Source organism: Myotis davidii, unplaced genomic scaffold (genome assembly GCF_000327345.1).
Source record: "Myotis davidii unplaced genomic scaffold, ASM32734v1 scaffold421, whole genome shotgun sequence".
NCBI classification, from domain to species: domain Eukaryota; kingdom Metazoa; phylum Chordata; class Mammalia; order Chiroptera; family Vespertilionidae; genus Myotis; species Myotis davidii.
Window position 1 is genome coordinate 727,473 of NW_006292440.1, and position 14,525 is coordinate 741,997.

Here is a 14,525-nt window from a genome sequence, read left to right on the forward strand (position 1 = left end):
GGACAGTTCCTACCATTACTCGTAAGTCTGCTCTGTCTACCCCTGGGAGGTACTAATGGGGACCCACCACTGAGTTCTGCTTGTGGACAGCACACCCTAGAACACATCCTAGTGGGTACATAGAGTACATCTTGAAATTTCTACAGAATGACTCAGAGAAGCAATGTGAGTTCCTACTTCCAGTAATAAACAACAGGAACACTCAGGGGAGCTTGAGAAAGAGCCACACCTCACAAGCTTTCTTTCCTCAGACATTTTACTTCTGCATTTTTTGGCCACCAACCAAGTTTGGTGTTCTTGTCATCTCTTTTCAGACCCATGAGAGATCATTTTAACTTGTTATATTAAAAGTTTGAATTAAAGCTTTTGTATGTTTTAGGTCAAAGGTTTAAAACCTGTTTCTTTTTTACTAGAGATACCTTTGTTCAGTAACGTCACAAAAGAACAAAATAGAATCAGTCCCATGACAGATTATTTTTGTCCTTGGTTTTAATGCGTATGCAAACAAGATGCTCTGAATATGAAGAGGCAGGAAGGAATTTATTCAAAAGGAGAGAGACACCTATTGAACTTTTGTTCATGGCATTTAAAGTACAAAAGTTTTTTTCTCCATTGATCCTTTCACCTTCCTGCCTTCATTATTTATACAGAAAAAAAAGGTGAAATCTAATGTGCCTGCTTCTTCTCTATACAAACTTTGCATTTATATCTTAACATGTTTTAAAAAATTAAATATCAAAGATGAAAGATATTCTGCCTTGATAAATGAAGACAGTCAACTTATTATATCTAGACTCAGGCACTTATGGCCACAGGCTGGGCATTCAGCAGTGACCTGGTGAGGAAAGAACTAAGCTGGGAACTGTGGGGCTCAGGTGCAAACGGAAAGCACAGGAAGGCCCAGAGCCATGGAGGTTTGTGTTCAACAGCTCTAGTCAGAGGGCAGGACAATCTGAGTTGCTGTGTTTCGTGCTGTGCTTACCAGAGCAGCACTATGCTGTTAAGGTTGTGTTGCGGTGCTGTGGCAAGGTCTCTCGGTAGGAGTGAGGATGGTATGGTGTCTCCTGTCAAAACACTGAAGGTTTACAGGCAGACAGGCATCCAACACAGGAGCTGGGTGTGCCCACGACCTGGAGTCCTTCATCAGTTGTGCTCAGACTGTGTCAGGGATGGTCAAAAACACCCAGTTTGGGGGTGGGGGTGAGGAGTATGAGTCCATGGCTGGTTTCTTACCCAGAAAAAGTCAGTTATCTGAATTCATCAAGCAAGTTTATTGGGCCCCACTTCCTACATCCTCTAATGATGGGGAAAATAAGACATTTGTGGTGGGGGGGGCACTAGCAATCTGAATTTGTGCCAGTAACCTAATGTACATTCTTGATAACCTATAATTAAGCATTGCCCCTTTCTCCTCAAACTGGTCTTGCAAGACCTGTTAGCTAAATGCTTACATTTCACAGAGGCCATAAACCATGACACAGCCCCCGGAGAGGGGCTATCAGTGCTGGCACCAGGCCAGGCCCTTAGATATGATCTCAAAACCCCCATCCCAACCCATGGGGCTTTTTGTAAAGCCCACAAAAGGTCCGGAAGTATAATCCATATTTGGGGGACAAAAACACCAAAAGGGGATAAAAGAGGGGCTTCCACCATATTGGTTTGCTCAGATTTTGGAGGTGATTCTGCTGAGATTGACAGCATAATAAAGTTGTGTAATTCCATTTCTCTAAGTGTCACTTGGGTTTCTTCAGTCTTCTACAGCACTAGAAGGGATGGGTTTTCCAAGACAGTGACAATTTGGTTCCATTGGCTCAAGAATTGGGAGCGCCAAGTCTGCAAGGTGGACACAGGTCCCTGGAATCTTCTAAGAAGACTGATAAATTCAAAGTGGTAAAAAAAACTTCCTGATCTGATGGTGTGGCTCAGTGGATTGAGTGTTGTCCCATGCACCAAGAGGTGACTAGCTTGATTCCTGGTCAGGGCACATGCCTGGGTTGTGGGCTCGATCCCCAGTAGGGGGTATGCAAGAGGCAGCCAATTGATGTTTCTGTCTCTCTCCTTCTGCCTTCCTCTCTCTCTAAAAACAATAAGCATATTTTTTAAAAATTACTATATACCATGGAAAAGATACATTTGATATAGATATTTTTAATACATAATCTGAGCACAAGAAAAAGTTCTGGAATCAGTTTGAGCCAAGTTTAAGTTCAAGCTTCACCATTTATTTGTGATACTGGGAAAGTTACTTATTCTGCATGTATATTAATTTCTTCATCTTCAAAATAGGAATAATGTTGGGAAAGTACAAACAGATTTGCTTCTCTAAATTCCTGAAAGCATCATAGGCAAAAATAATTAAATGAGATGCCACTTCTAAACTTTATAGCATTCAGCACACATTCTATACATGACAGCTATTGTATGATTATTAATTTCAGATCTTTTTTCTAAGCACAAGTATAGTATCACAAATGTCTATCTATTTTCTGCTGTGATTAAGGCATTATACTAACATAAAAATGAAGCCTGCAGATACAGTGATACATAGTAGACTCTGAAACACTAAACAAATCAATGAAAAGGCAGATGTTAAACTACAATGTCCCCAAAAGGTGAACTGATCACTGAAATTCCATTGTTATTTGTATAAGATAGTGTTCTTTGTACCCTTTTCTCTGTCTCTATTACTAATAAAAGCTCCACTAAAAACCAACTTGAGCTACCCTAAAAAATCAGCCATACCTCTCCTACCCATCTTTTTTCTGGGTCTGCCCTGGGATGCACCATGACATTTTTTTTTCTCCTTGACTTGGCATGTGATGTGATTTGTTGCTTTCTGTCCTTTTATTGACATATAAAATATTGATATATTTAATCTGTCAAGAATAATATTCCCCATTGTTGAAAGCAGCAATTTTTCAGTCAAGCAACTCAGAGTCTTGTTTGATGGAGCATTATCGGGAGCAAAAGAGAAAGTTTTAACAGATTTACTTCTCTAATGAAAAGATTACAGACAAAACTTGACCTCTGGTAAAAGGCATCCTATTTGTATTATAATAACAAGCATTTATTGCCATGGCTGGAAAGACAGAAGCAATGGAATAATGGCATCATAACTCCTGGTTTAAATTAGTTCCAATACTATTCATGTACTACTATTTAAGACATATGAACTTAAAGTCTGTGTTTTTCTAATATCCTCATATACTCAAAAAGACTTTTTTCTCACGTTACTGTAAAATGCAATGCTACTTTCTTATTCTTGAGCAGCCAGGTTTTAACAATGACTCATGCTCAGAAAGAAAAAAACTCTATTTTTCCTGTGAAGAAATTCAAGGTACAGTGTTCAATCTGTAATTTAAAAATTCATAGTCTTGCCCTAGCCAGCTTGGCTCAGTGGATAGAGCATCAGCCTGCGGACTGAGGGATCCCAGGTTTGATTCCGGCCAAGGGCACATGCATGGGTTGCGGGCTTGATCCCCAGTAGGGGTTGTGCAGGAGGCAGCTGATCAATGATTCTCTCTCATCATTGATGTTTCTATCTCTCTCTCCTTCTCCCTTCCTCTCTGAATCAATAAAGAAATATATTTTTTTAAAAAAAATTCATAGCCTTGGGAAGATCCAAGATGGTGGCAGAGAAGGTGGAAGTTAAATTCATCTCCTTCTAGGACCAAACTGGAACTACAGCTAAATTATAGAACAATCATAAGCAACTGAACACTAGCTGAAGAGAAGTCTTATAACCAAGGGTTTACAGAAAAAGCCACATTGAGACTGGTAAGAAGTGCAGAAATGTGAAAAGAGCTGGCCCTGCTCCCATAGGTGGCAGCTGAGGTTTTGGAGGGATGCCTGACCTGCAGGGGGTTCCCTTTGAGATGCATGGGGACTAAGCCCTAAACTGGGCTCCCCAGCCTAGAGCACCAGAGCCTAGAAGAGGAGCCACCTAACATCTGACTGTGAAAACAGCAGAATTTCTATCTGGCAGAGGGATACAGGAGTCTACTACAGACACCAGCATCCTGTTATAGGGCCAACACACAAAATTTCATTCTCAGCCACTCACCCTGGGCTCCAGCAGAGGGAGGGTGGAGCAGACTAGAGTTGTATGAGGAGAGTCTGGGATTTTGTCTCTGGGGAGAGAGCTGAAGGGGCAGCCACCAAGATCACTGTGCTAAATGATTCTCCCACACCACAGATGCCATATTTCTTGGGTAGAGCACTCCCTCCTATGGGGAAAGCAATAGCCCCACAATCTGGAATCCCTCCATGCTCCACTCCATGGAGCTGACATCACACTAAGGAATGCAGCTCAGGCTCTTTCAATGATAGCCAGTGGGCGGAGTCAGGCAGAGGCAGATCTAGGGGTTATTTGGGATTTTGCTGACCTGCCCCTGGGCCCAGTTCTGGTCCTCCCCACATGCACCCAGACCTAGCAGAGGCAGCCACAAACTGTGGGTTGTTTGTAGCTCTAAACAGGTTGCTGAGGAGCAATCACAGACAGTGTCTTACATTAGCCTTCACAGGAGTACCACCCAAGAGACCCAGAAACAACACACCCTGTGGCCAACTTCAGACATCAGAGCAGGATCCAATTAGATTCACAAGTGGCATACCAAAGGGAGATCTGCTGAGGCAAATTCTGCTTTGGGTAGTCAGCACCTACACATAAGCTTGTACACAATCAGTAAGTAAATCAATCAATAAATTGCTATTTTAAAACTATTATTATAATTGGATATGGGAAAGGAGAAATCAAGGATGCCATGTAGGTTGAGAATTGAATAACAGCTTATTGTCTGTGTACATAGGTAATGCCCTAGTTACTTTTGAGATGTGGAAGCCCTTAATCAAATTTTGCCATGCTTTACTTACAATGACAAGCCGATGACTCACTTTACTTGGCCTCACCTAGCCTTCTAATCTATAAATAGGTCACATGCTACCTACCCCTCTAGTAAACATCAATAAAGATAGGAAGTCAAATTGCATGCTACACCTGTCTTTGTATATTTTAATAGAGAAGTTATTAATGAACCAGATAAAACTACCAGACTTGTAAAAAAGAGACATGGCTTTCAATCTATGGTTTATTGTATGTTCAATGAATATGAAACTCAAGTATATTGGTGCATGTGTTTATGTCTAATGTAATTTGCAAACAAGAACAAAAGAAAAGAGAGGAAACCAGTTGTTGTTGGAGTATTTTCTGATCAGATCATAAGACTAAAAGACTGATTAAAATTGGTGAAGAAAAGACAATGTTCCATGAGAGGTATAGAAGCCTTCCATACTGTGCACTCAAAAAGAATAACGCGGATTCTATAACAATAAAAATAATTAATGAATACAGAAACCCATTTAATTATCTCAGGATATTTTGAGTCAGTGACTTTTAATTCTTACAAGTTGTACAGGTTTGAGTCATAGCTCTGAGGGCATCTTGGTTGCTTCAAAGTTTTGAAAATTATGGATAAAGCTGATATTAAAACCTATGTGCAGATTTTTGTGTGGACATAAGTTTTCAGCTCCTTTGGGTAAATACCAAGGAGTGTGATTGCTGGATTGTATGGTGAGAATATGTTTAGTTCTTTAAGAAACCCGCAAACTGTTTCCACTGTGACTGTAATATTTTACATTCTTACCACCATGTATGAGATGTTCCACATCTTTGTCAGCATTTGGTGGTGTCAGTGTTCCATATTTTGGCCATTCTAACAGTTGGGTAGTGGTATCTCATTGAATTTCCCTGATGGTATCTGATGTGGAGCATAATTTCATATGCTTATTTGTCATTTGTATGTCTTCTTTGGTAAAGTATTTGTTAAGACGTTTAGCTCATTTTTAATGAGCTTGTTTGTTTATTTGATTGTTGAGTTTTAAAAGTTTTTTTGTCTATTTTGAATAACAATCCTTTATTAGCTGTGTCTTTTGCAAATATTTTCTCCCCATCTGTGGCTTATATTCTCATTCTCTTGATACTGTCTTTCAGTTTTTAAATTTTAATGAAGTCCAGCTTATCAATTAGTTCCTTAATGCCTTTTACCTTTGGTGTTCTATCAAAGAGTCATCACCATACTCAAGGTCATCTAGGTTTTCATTTGTTATTTTCTAGGAGTTTTGTGTGTTACATTTAGATCTATGATTTATTTTGAGTTAATTTTGTAAAGAATGTAAGGTCTGTGTCTAGTTTTGTTTCTTTTTTAAATTTTATTTATTTATTTATTTATTTATTTATTTATTTATTTATTGCACATGGATGTCAGGTTTTTCCAGCATCATTTGATGAAGAGACTGTCTTTACTCCATTGTATTTCCTTTGCTCTTTTGTCAAAGATCAGTTGACTATATTTATGGGGTTCCATACCTTGGTTCGCTCACCTATTCCATTGAGCAAGTTGTCTATTCTTCACCAATTACTGTAGGTAAGTCTTGAAGTCAGGTAGTGTCAGTTGACTAACTTTGTTTTTCTTACTTAATATTGTGTTGGCTTTCTGGGTCTTTTGCCTCTCATAAACTTTAGAAACATTTTGTCAATATCCACAAAAACCTTGCTGGGATTTTGATTGAGATTCCATCGAATCTATAGGTCAAATTAGGAGGAACTAACATGTTGACAATATTGGTTCTTCCTTTCTATGAACATGAAATACTTCATCATTTATTTAGTTCTTTGATTATGTATATATTTTGTTAGGTTTACATATAATTATTTTACTTTTTGGGTACGAATATACAGGTATTGTGTTTCCTGTTCTCAAAACAGCCTGGTACTGGCACAAGAACAGACATATAGATCAATGGAATAGAATAGAGAACCCAGAAATCGACCCAAACCACTATGCTCAATTAATATTTGACAAAGGAGGCAAGAACATACAATGGAGTCAAGAAAGTCTCTTCAATAAATGGTGTTGGGAGCCTCCTGGACAAGGCCCTGCAGAACAGCAAGGTGTCTTCCTGATCGCGCAGGGCTTGTACCACACGGTCAGCGTCCTGAGCATCCGGCGCACCCCCCACCTGAACGTTGGCTGCTGCATTGAGAATGTGCTGCTGCACCAGAACCTGACTGTCAGCAGTCAGAAAGGGTGCGAATCAATCCTGGGAACCACAGGCAGCAACACAGAGATCCCAGGCGACGCCGAGGCGGGGAGATCCAGGACCTTTGTGGCCGCCATCGAGTTGCTGCTGACCTTGGTCGTGGCGGCGGCTGCACGCTGGTGGTGCAGGAGCCGGTGTCCTGGCTGGGGCTACGCAGGTGCCCAGGCTGCGAGGCCAGAGCCGGGGTTCACCGACCACGTTTGACAAGAACTCTCCACCCAGGATGTGGACAAGGCTTCCGAGAGATGCCACCCAGAGGGACGTCAGAAGGCTGCTTGCCACCTGCAGGCTGGTGGCAAAGGGGAGCTCAGCCTGCGCCCTTAACAAGAAGCTTCATGGACACGAAGCCTCTCTGGCCTGGCGTCCCATCCCCTGGAAAGACCGCACTTAACCCCACGTGAGCGGGCGCCCCAGTTTCCCTGCCAAACAGCAGAAAGGGGCCCCGGGACGGCTCCTTCCCGCCTCCAGCCCTTCTCCGTGTCCCCAGTGCGCGCTGTGGGGCAAGGAGTCTGAGAGTGACAGGAGAACAGGCCCTGTGTGGACAGAAGAGGGAAGGCGTCTGCTCTCCCTGGCGGCCCTGCTGGGTGAGGTGCGGAGGCGGGGCGTGAATGTCTGTGTACATGTGCGCGTCCCGCGTGCAGGGAACGGTCAACACGGAGACCCTGGGATTCACTTTCCTCTGGGACCCTCACCGGGGAGAAACAACCTCGGGTGTTTGGGTGAAAAGCTAGGCTTCCCTCCTGTAAAAGCACAACCAAATCCACGCGAAGAAGGTTGCTGCAGGCGCCCACGTGCCTGGGCCCCGCGGCTCCGGAGGGATTGAGGACACGGACGTGTGACCGCCAGTCCTGAGAGGGGGATGCGGAGGCATGAAGAGGGCTCTCCAGCCGTTGGCAGCCTTCAGAACACAGTCATTTCCTCAAAGTGTGGTCTGGGCAGGTCCCTGCACTGTTGCCATGGCCTCTCACCCGGCTGCCCCTGAGAACCTGCAGTGGGTGATGGAGATCCCAACTCAAACACCCGCTCCTCGGAGCCCACGGGCCCCCCAGGTGATGGGACGGGGGCAGTGTCCTGGCCCTCCCCGGGCAGCGTCCACGTTGTGGCCTGGAATGAATCTTGCAGTTTGATGTTTCCAGGACATTCTGCAAAGGAGGCTGCCAGGTAACCCAGGTGTGCACACCCCCGAAGATGGGGCCTGAGGTCCCGCCCATGGCCCTTCGGCACGGATGGGCCCCAGACCCAGACTCGGAGCAGAAGTGAGGACCGGGCTCCATGGTGAAGCCGAGTCCCACACTTGTCACAAGAAATCCTTGGTGTGTCCTTGTGGCAAAAAGCCCTCTTGTGGCTTATTACGTGAGGGCGACAAGGGCCCACCAGACTTTTCACATGGAAGCAATAGAAGACACGTGTCATCCTGAGAGAGTGACAGAAGGGCCACTAACTGGCATTTGAAGCAAAGCACTGGATGTGGTGCCCCCCTTCCGTCCCAGGCCCTGGGGGCCCGGAGGTGATGGGGCAGCCGCGAAGAGAAGCTGGTGTCCTTCTCGGAGGCGGCAGCAGGGGAAGCCACCTCAGCCTTCTCCCAGCACGTGTGGACCTGGGCCTGGGGCTCCCGATGCCAGGAGCATGCTCTCCAGGCTCCGTGCCGGTTCCTCATCTCGCCACTGGTCCCCGACAACCCTCAGCCACAGCCTGGCAGCCCCTCCCCTGGGCCCGGGGAAGGTGGACTGGCCTTGGGACACAGCGCACTTCCGACCCCTCCAGGCTTGCACTGTAACACCCCCCTCCCCCTTTGCCGTTTGCTTCCTGTGCTGTAGACCCGCTGAGTCCCAGTGCTTGACACCTGTTCCCACAAACCCAGTTGGAGAGAATGCAAGATAAGCTGTGCCGTGGCTTTGCTCAGCTCAGCTCATCCTCACTGTAGGTCTGGGCCCCTGCCTTGCCCATCGGCTCTCGCTCTGGGAGTTTCTGCCCTCCCTGCCCCGGGAGGCTGGGAAGGTCTGGAGACATTTTAGTTGTCTCACTGGGGGATTGCTACTGGCCTCCGAGGTGTAGAAGGCAGGGGCACTGCTCCAAGTCCAAGAACACACAGACAGCCCATCACAGAGAAGTGTCCCCGCTGAAGGCCGGTGCAAGGGTGAGTCCCTGCCCTCCTAGGCCACTTTTCCAGGGTGGGCAGAGCAAGGGGATCCCCTGCCTCCCACCCCCATCCACACTGGGTCTCAGAGGAGGCGTATGGTTAGCAGGGTTAGGCATGGAGGGTCCAGGTCAAGGCTGTTGCCCCCCGACCCCATCCCAGTCTACACCGGGCCCTCTGCTGCATCCTGACCAGGACAGCCTCCCTTTGGTCTCCAATAGCCCAGATCCCCAGTGGTGCGTCTCCTTGGGGATGGCTAATGCTTTCCTCGAATCCATACTTGGCCTGCTTAATCATGGAGAAGTGACAAGCCGGGGACTTCTGTGAGGAGGGTGGGGCCAGGCAGCTCCCCAATGTGCAGGGTGTACCAGGTCCGAGGATCCAGTGGTTTTTAATTAAATGCAAACGGAGTAAGTGCTCCCATCAGAAGACAAGTTGTGGCTGAATGGATAATAAAACAATCTCCTTACATATTCTGTCTTTCAGAGACTCACTTCAGATCAAAAGACACACACAGACTAAAAGTACAGGGATGGGAAAAGGTATGAAAGTAAAAACAAAAAAGCTGGTAGCAATACTCATACTGGACAAAAAGGATTTTGAAACAAAGGCTATAACAAGAGACAAAGTCCCAGCAATTCCACTTCTGGGTATTTATCCAAAAAGCCCAAACCCTAAGTAAAAAGACATGTACAACCATGTACATTAATAAATAAATAAATACATGGTGTTGGGAAAATTAGATGCATGCAAAAAAAAATGAAACTAGACCACCTACTTACACCATACACAAAAATAAACTCAAAATGGATAAAGGACTTAAACATAAGTTTCCCGTAAAAATACTAGAGGAATCCAAAGGCAGCAAAATCTCAGACATATGCCAAAACAATTTCTTCACTGACACTGCTCCTAAGGCATTGGAAACACAAGAGAAAAATAAACAAATGGGACTACATCAAAATAAAAAGGTTTTGCACAGCAAAAGAAACCATCAACAAAACAAGAAAATCCACTGCATGGGAGAACATATTTGCCAATGATTAATCTCTGGTCTTTCCTTGATGGATTTTGTCTGGACTCTGGCATTTTCAGCGTCTCCCTTTGCCCATCTCTCCTCCATGTGAACTGCTTTTCTTCACCCTAGTGCCCCAGCAGGCCACTGCTCTTGTCTTCCTTCCCTCACAGGCACCGCAAACACCTTTAGATTGTGGGTTTGGTTTCCTGCCACTAGCTTGTAATCACCCAATCCATTCGGCATGCTGAGGCTAGCGCGATCTAGACCAGCGGTCACCGACCGGTGGTCCTCGGACCACTGGTGGTCGTGAGGTCCAAAAGGTTGGCGACCGCTGATCTAGAAAACATATTTTTGCAAGAAAACTATAAATACACACTGATTCTCATTTATGGAATATAATGAACAACATAAACTGATAAACAAAAACAGATCCAGAGACAGAGAAGCATCAATCAGACCATCAAACCTCAGAGGAAAGGTAGGGGAGGGTGGGGGTAAGGGGGAGAGATCAACCAAAGGACTTTTATGCATGCATATAAGCCTAACCAATGGACACAGTCACCAGGGGGGTGAGGGCATGAGTGGGGGGTGGGGGGCAATAGAGGGCTAAGGACACATATGTAATACCTTAATCAATAAAAAAAGTAAAAATAAAAATAAAGGTATTTTGTTTCCAATTTCAAATTCTACTTGTTCATTGCTGGTATATAAGGAATAATTGACTTTTATATATGACCCTTGTATCCTACAACCTTGCTATAATTGTTTATTAGTTCCAGAGTATTTTGTGGATTCTTTCACATTTTCTACATAGACAATTATATTATCTACAGAGACATGTTTATTTTTTTCCCTAAATTGTATAGCTTTTGTTTTCTTTTCCTGCCTTATTGCATTAACCAGGATTCTAGTTCATATTGAAAAGGAAAGGTGAGAGGATACATCCTTGCTTTGCACCTGATCTTAGTGAGAAAGTTTTGAGTTTCTCACATTAACTATAATATTAGCAATAGGATTTTTTAAAGAATTTTTAAACAAGTTGAGAAAATTCCCCTCTATTTTAACTGGCAATTTTTGTCATTAGTGAATGAGTGATTTGTCAAATACTTTTCTGCATCTATTGACATGATCCTGTGATTTTTTTTTTTTTTTTAGTCTGTTGATGTGATGGATTGTATTAGTTAATTTTAAATTGTTGAACCAGCCTTTATACCTGGGATAAATATCACTTGGTCATGGTGTATAATTCTTTTTTTTTCTTTATTGATTAAGGTATTGCATATGTGTCCTTATCCCCCATTACCCCCCCACCCCGCTAATGCCCTCACCCCCCTGGTGTCTGTGTCCATTGGTTATGCTTATATGCATGCATAGAAGTCCTTTGGTTGATCTCTCCTCCTTACCCCCACCCTACCCTGTGTATAATTCTTTTTTATATGTTGTTGGATTTAATTTGCTAATATTTTGTTGAGGATTTTTGGATCTATGTTCATGAGAGATGTTTAAATATAATTTTCTTTTCTTGTAATATCTGTGTCTGGTTTTGGTGTTAGGGTAATGCTGGCCTCATAGAATGTCATTGATTTCTACTGTAATTCCTATTTAGAAACCTATGTTTCTAAAGTGGAAACAGATAATTAATATTAGACTTTTCTTTTTTTTCTAATATTTGCATTCTATTTTCCTCTCAGTGCTGTTTTTACTGAAACCACAAATTTTGACAAGTTGTGTTATTTTCACGTAGTTCAAAATATTCTAAATTTCTCTTGAGATTTCTTTTTTTGCACATGTGTTATTTAAAAGTGTGTTGTTTAATCTCCACAGATTTTTTGAATTTTCTAGTCATTTTTATGTTATCTATTTCTAATTTAATTCCATTGTGATCTAAAAGCAGAGATTGTATGATTTCTATTCTTTTAAATGTGTTAAGTTTTTTATGGCCCAAAATCTTGGTGAATATTTCATCTTCGTTGACAAGAATGTGTATTTTGTTGTTCTTAGATGTAGGCTGGCAATGTAAATCATATTTAATTGATTAGTGGTGTTGTTGAGTTCAACTATATCCTTATAGGCTTTTTCTACCTGCTGGACCTATATCCATTTTTAACAGAGGGGTATTGAAGTCTCCAGCTATGATAATGAATTTATCCATTTCTCCTTGAAATCTGTCAGTTTTTGCCTCACATAGTTTGATGCTCTATTGTTAGATGCATACACATTTATAGATTATTATGTCTTTTGAGAGAATTGACTCCTGTATCATTGTTAATACTTTTCATTATCCCTGATAACATCTTGCTTGGAAGTCTGCTTTCTCTGAAATTAATATAATTGCTCCTGTTTTCTCTTACTATTTGTATTTTTAGTATTGTGGATGCTATTATTAGTACAAAGACTAAGCCAAGTCTTAGAGATCATTTGGAGCTTGTTATTATGTTCTCATTTACATGGTGCTTTAATTTAAAGGTGAGTGTTGACCTCAGAAGAACCTGACAATTTTTCTTCTCCAGTTCAGACTGTATGCATAATTTAACAATAACATGTAAATAGCAGTATTCACTTCAACATTATCCTTCAAATGTGTCTCCTCCATAGAGTGGTCCTTTTCAGAAGGATTTCATCTATTTTGAATTTTTCCTAAGGTACCTCATTATGCATATGAGTTCGGTTGATTTAAATTAGATTAATAGCTTCATCTTTTCTATCCTGATTATTGCCATTCTTCCTTTTCTTCATTAGGACTGTGGCCATTGGAAGCAGGAGGCATAGGCCTAAGATCTTCCTGAAATGCAAAGAAACTATTCTTGCATTCTTCAGTCTTGAGATAATTTTCAGCATGCATTTTCATTCCATTTGCTTCAGTATACCATATTTATAGTGGGTATTTCAATGTCACTTCTGTACATTAGGAACACACATACAGAACCTCGTACAGAATCATCCTGATCTGTGCCTCTTTTCTCTTCCCTTCTTGTGTCTCTAGGTAAGTGTGAAATCGGCTGGGCCTACTACTGCACAGGAGCAGGTGCTGCTGCTGCCATACTTCTGTGCACATGGCTGGCTTGCTTCTCTGGCAAGAAGCAGAAGCAGTACCCATACTAAGATGAAGCCACCAAGAATAAAGAGAGGAGAAGATGGGCTGAAGGGGCTTGGAGGTACTAAAAAATCCAGCTACTTTCAAAAGGTGGAATAGTGGTTCTAATTAGTACAATGCTAATGAAATAAAATCCAGTGGAATCAGAAACATTATGTATTGTGGAAGGGTTGTACAAGATTTACAAAAGAAATGAGCGCTTAGAATGATAGGGGAAAAAATGGACCAAAGGCTAAAAATATTGAGGGGGTATTAGTTGTTTCTATTCCATAGAGTATTATTAATGTAGAACATATATGCAGGCAAAACAAATCTATATATGCACACAAGGGTTTTAGATTTTTTTTAAAGATAAGGACACAGATAATCAAAAGGGCTAGTAGAAACAGTATTATGTTGAGAAGTTGGGTAACCTGCAGATGTTCCCTGTAGGTCATGGTGCTTCTGAAAGCACACAAGCACATAGAGACATACACATTCACACACATGCCCATGCACAAACATAAAAGTGTCACAAATACTGTACAGAGGTTTAGGTATGCATTACTCCTCTGTTTTTAATATACATTTAAAATACTGTATTGTCACTTTATAAAACATACATTAAACTTAATAAATGTACCAATAAGCCACTCTATCAGTATTTTGTATAGTCTGCATAAACTCTTTATGTCCTCAATCTGTTGTCAGTGTTTATGCAGACCTTTACAGTTAAGCCTTTGTGTTTCAATATTATTCAAAACATGCTACATTTCTCTGAGTAGTTTCTGCTGTGATATACTTATGAAGTAAAGGGGAATATTTCTATCCTTTTTTCAGGCATTAGATCTTACTTCTTTTGTCTGTTATACTGTGCTGTACCACATTTATTTCAATATTCACTTTGTGAAAAAAAAAAGCAAAAAATGCTATTTTGTTTGTATTTGAAAAACTCTGTGAATAAACTCTCTCTTTAATCAATAACTAAATGAGTCGTAGAGTCTTACGTTCCCTGATTTGCTTCTTTAATCTCATGAATATAGCCTTTTTACTCCAATGGTCCTATAAATTTTTCTTTTTCTTGTAAGGCCTCAGATTAATTCATGGGTTATTAAAGGTGAGTATATTCCTGCTTTCAACTTCAATGCTTTGCAACCAGAATTCTAACTTCCTTTTCATTGCACTTCAATCATGACTAA

The 14,525-nt window shown here is 42.0% G+C and overlaps 1 protein-coding gene across 2 annotated transcripts in view; it reads left to right on the forward strand.

Moving 5' to 3' along the window:
- Positions 1-14,310, forward strand: part of LHFP (lipoma HMGIC fusion partner) — a 279,718-nt gene extending 265,408 nt beyond the window's left edge. For both annotated transcript variants that reach the window (XM_006765899.2, XM_015565401.1), the window contains exon 4: positions 13,237-14,310. In XM_006765899.2, coding sequence (XP_006765962.1) covers positions 13,237-13,355 — 119 coding nt within the window. In that variant the 3' untranslated portion in view covers positions 13,356-14,310. The remainder of the gene's footprint in view (positions 1-13,236) is intronic.
- Positions 14,311-14,525: the final 215 nt, after the last annotated feature.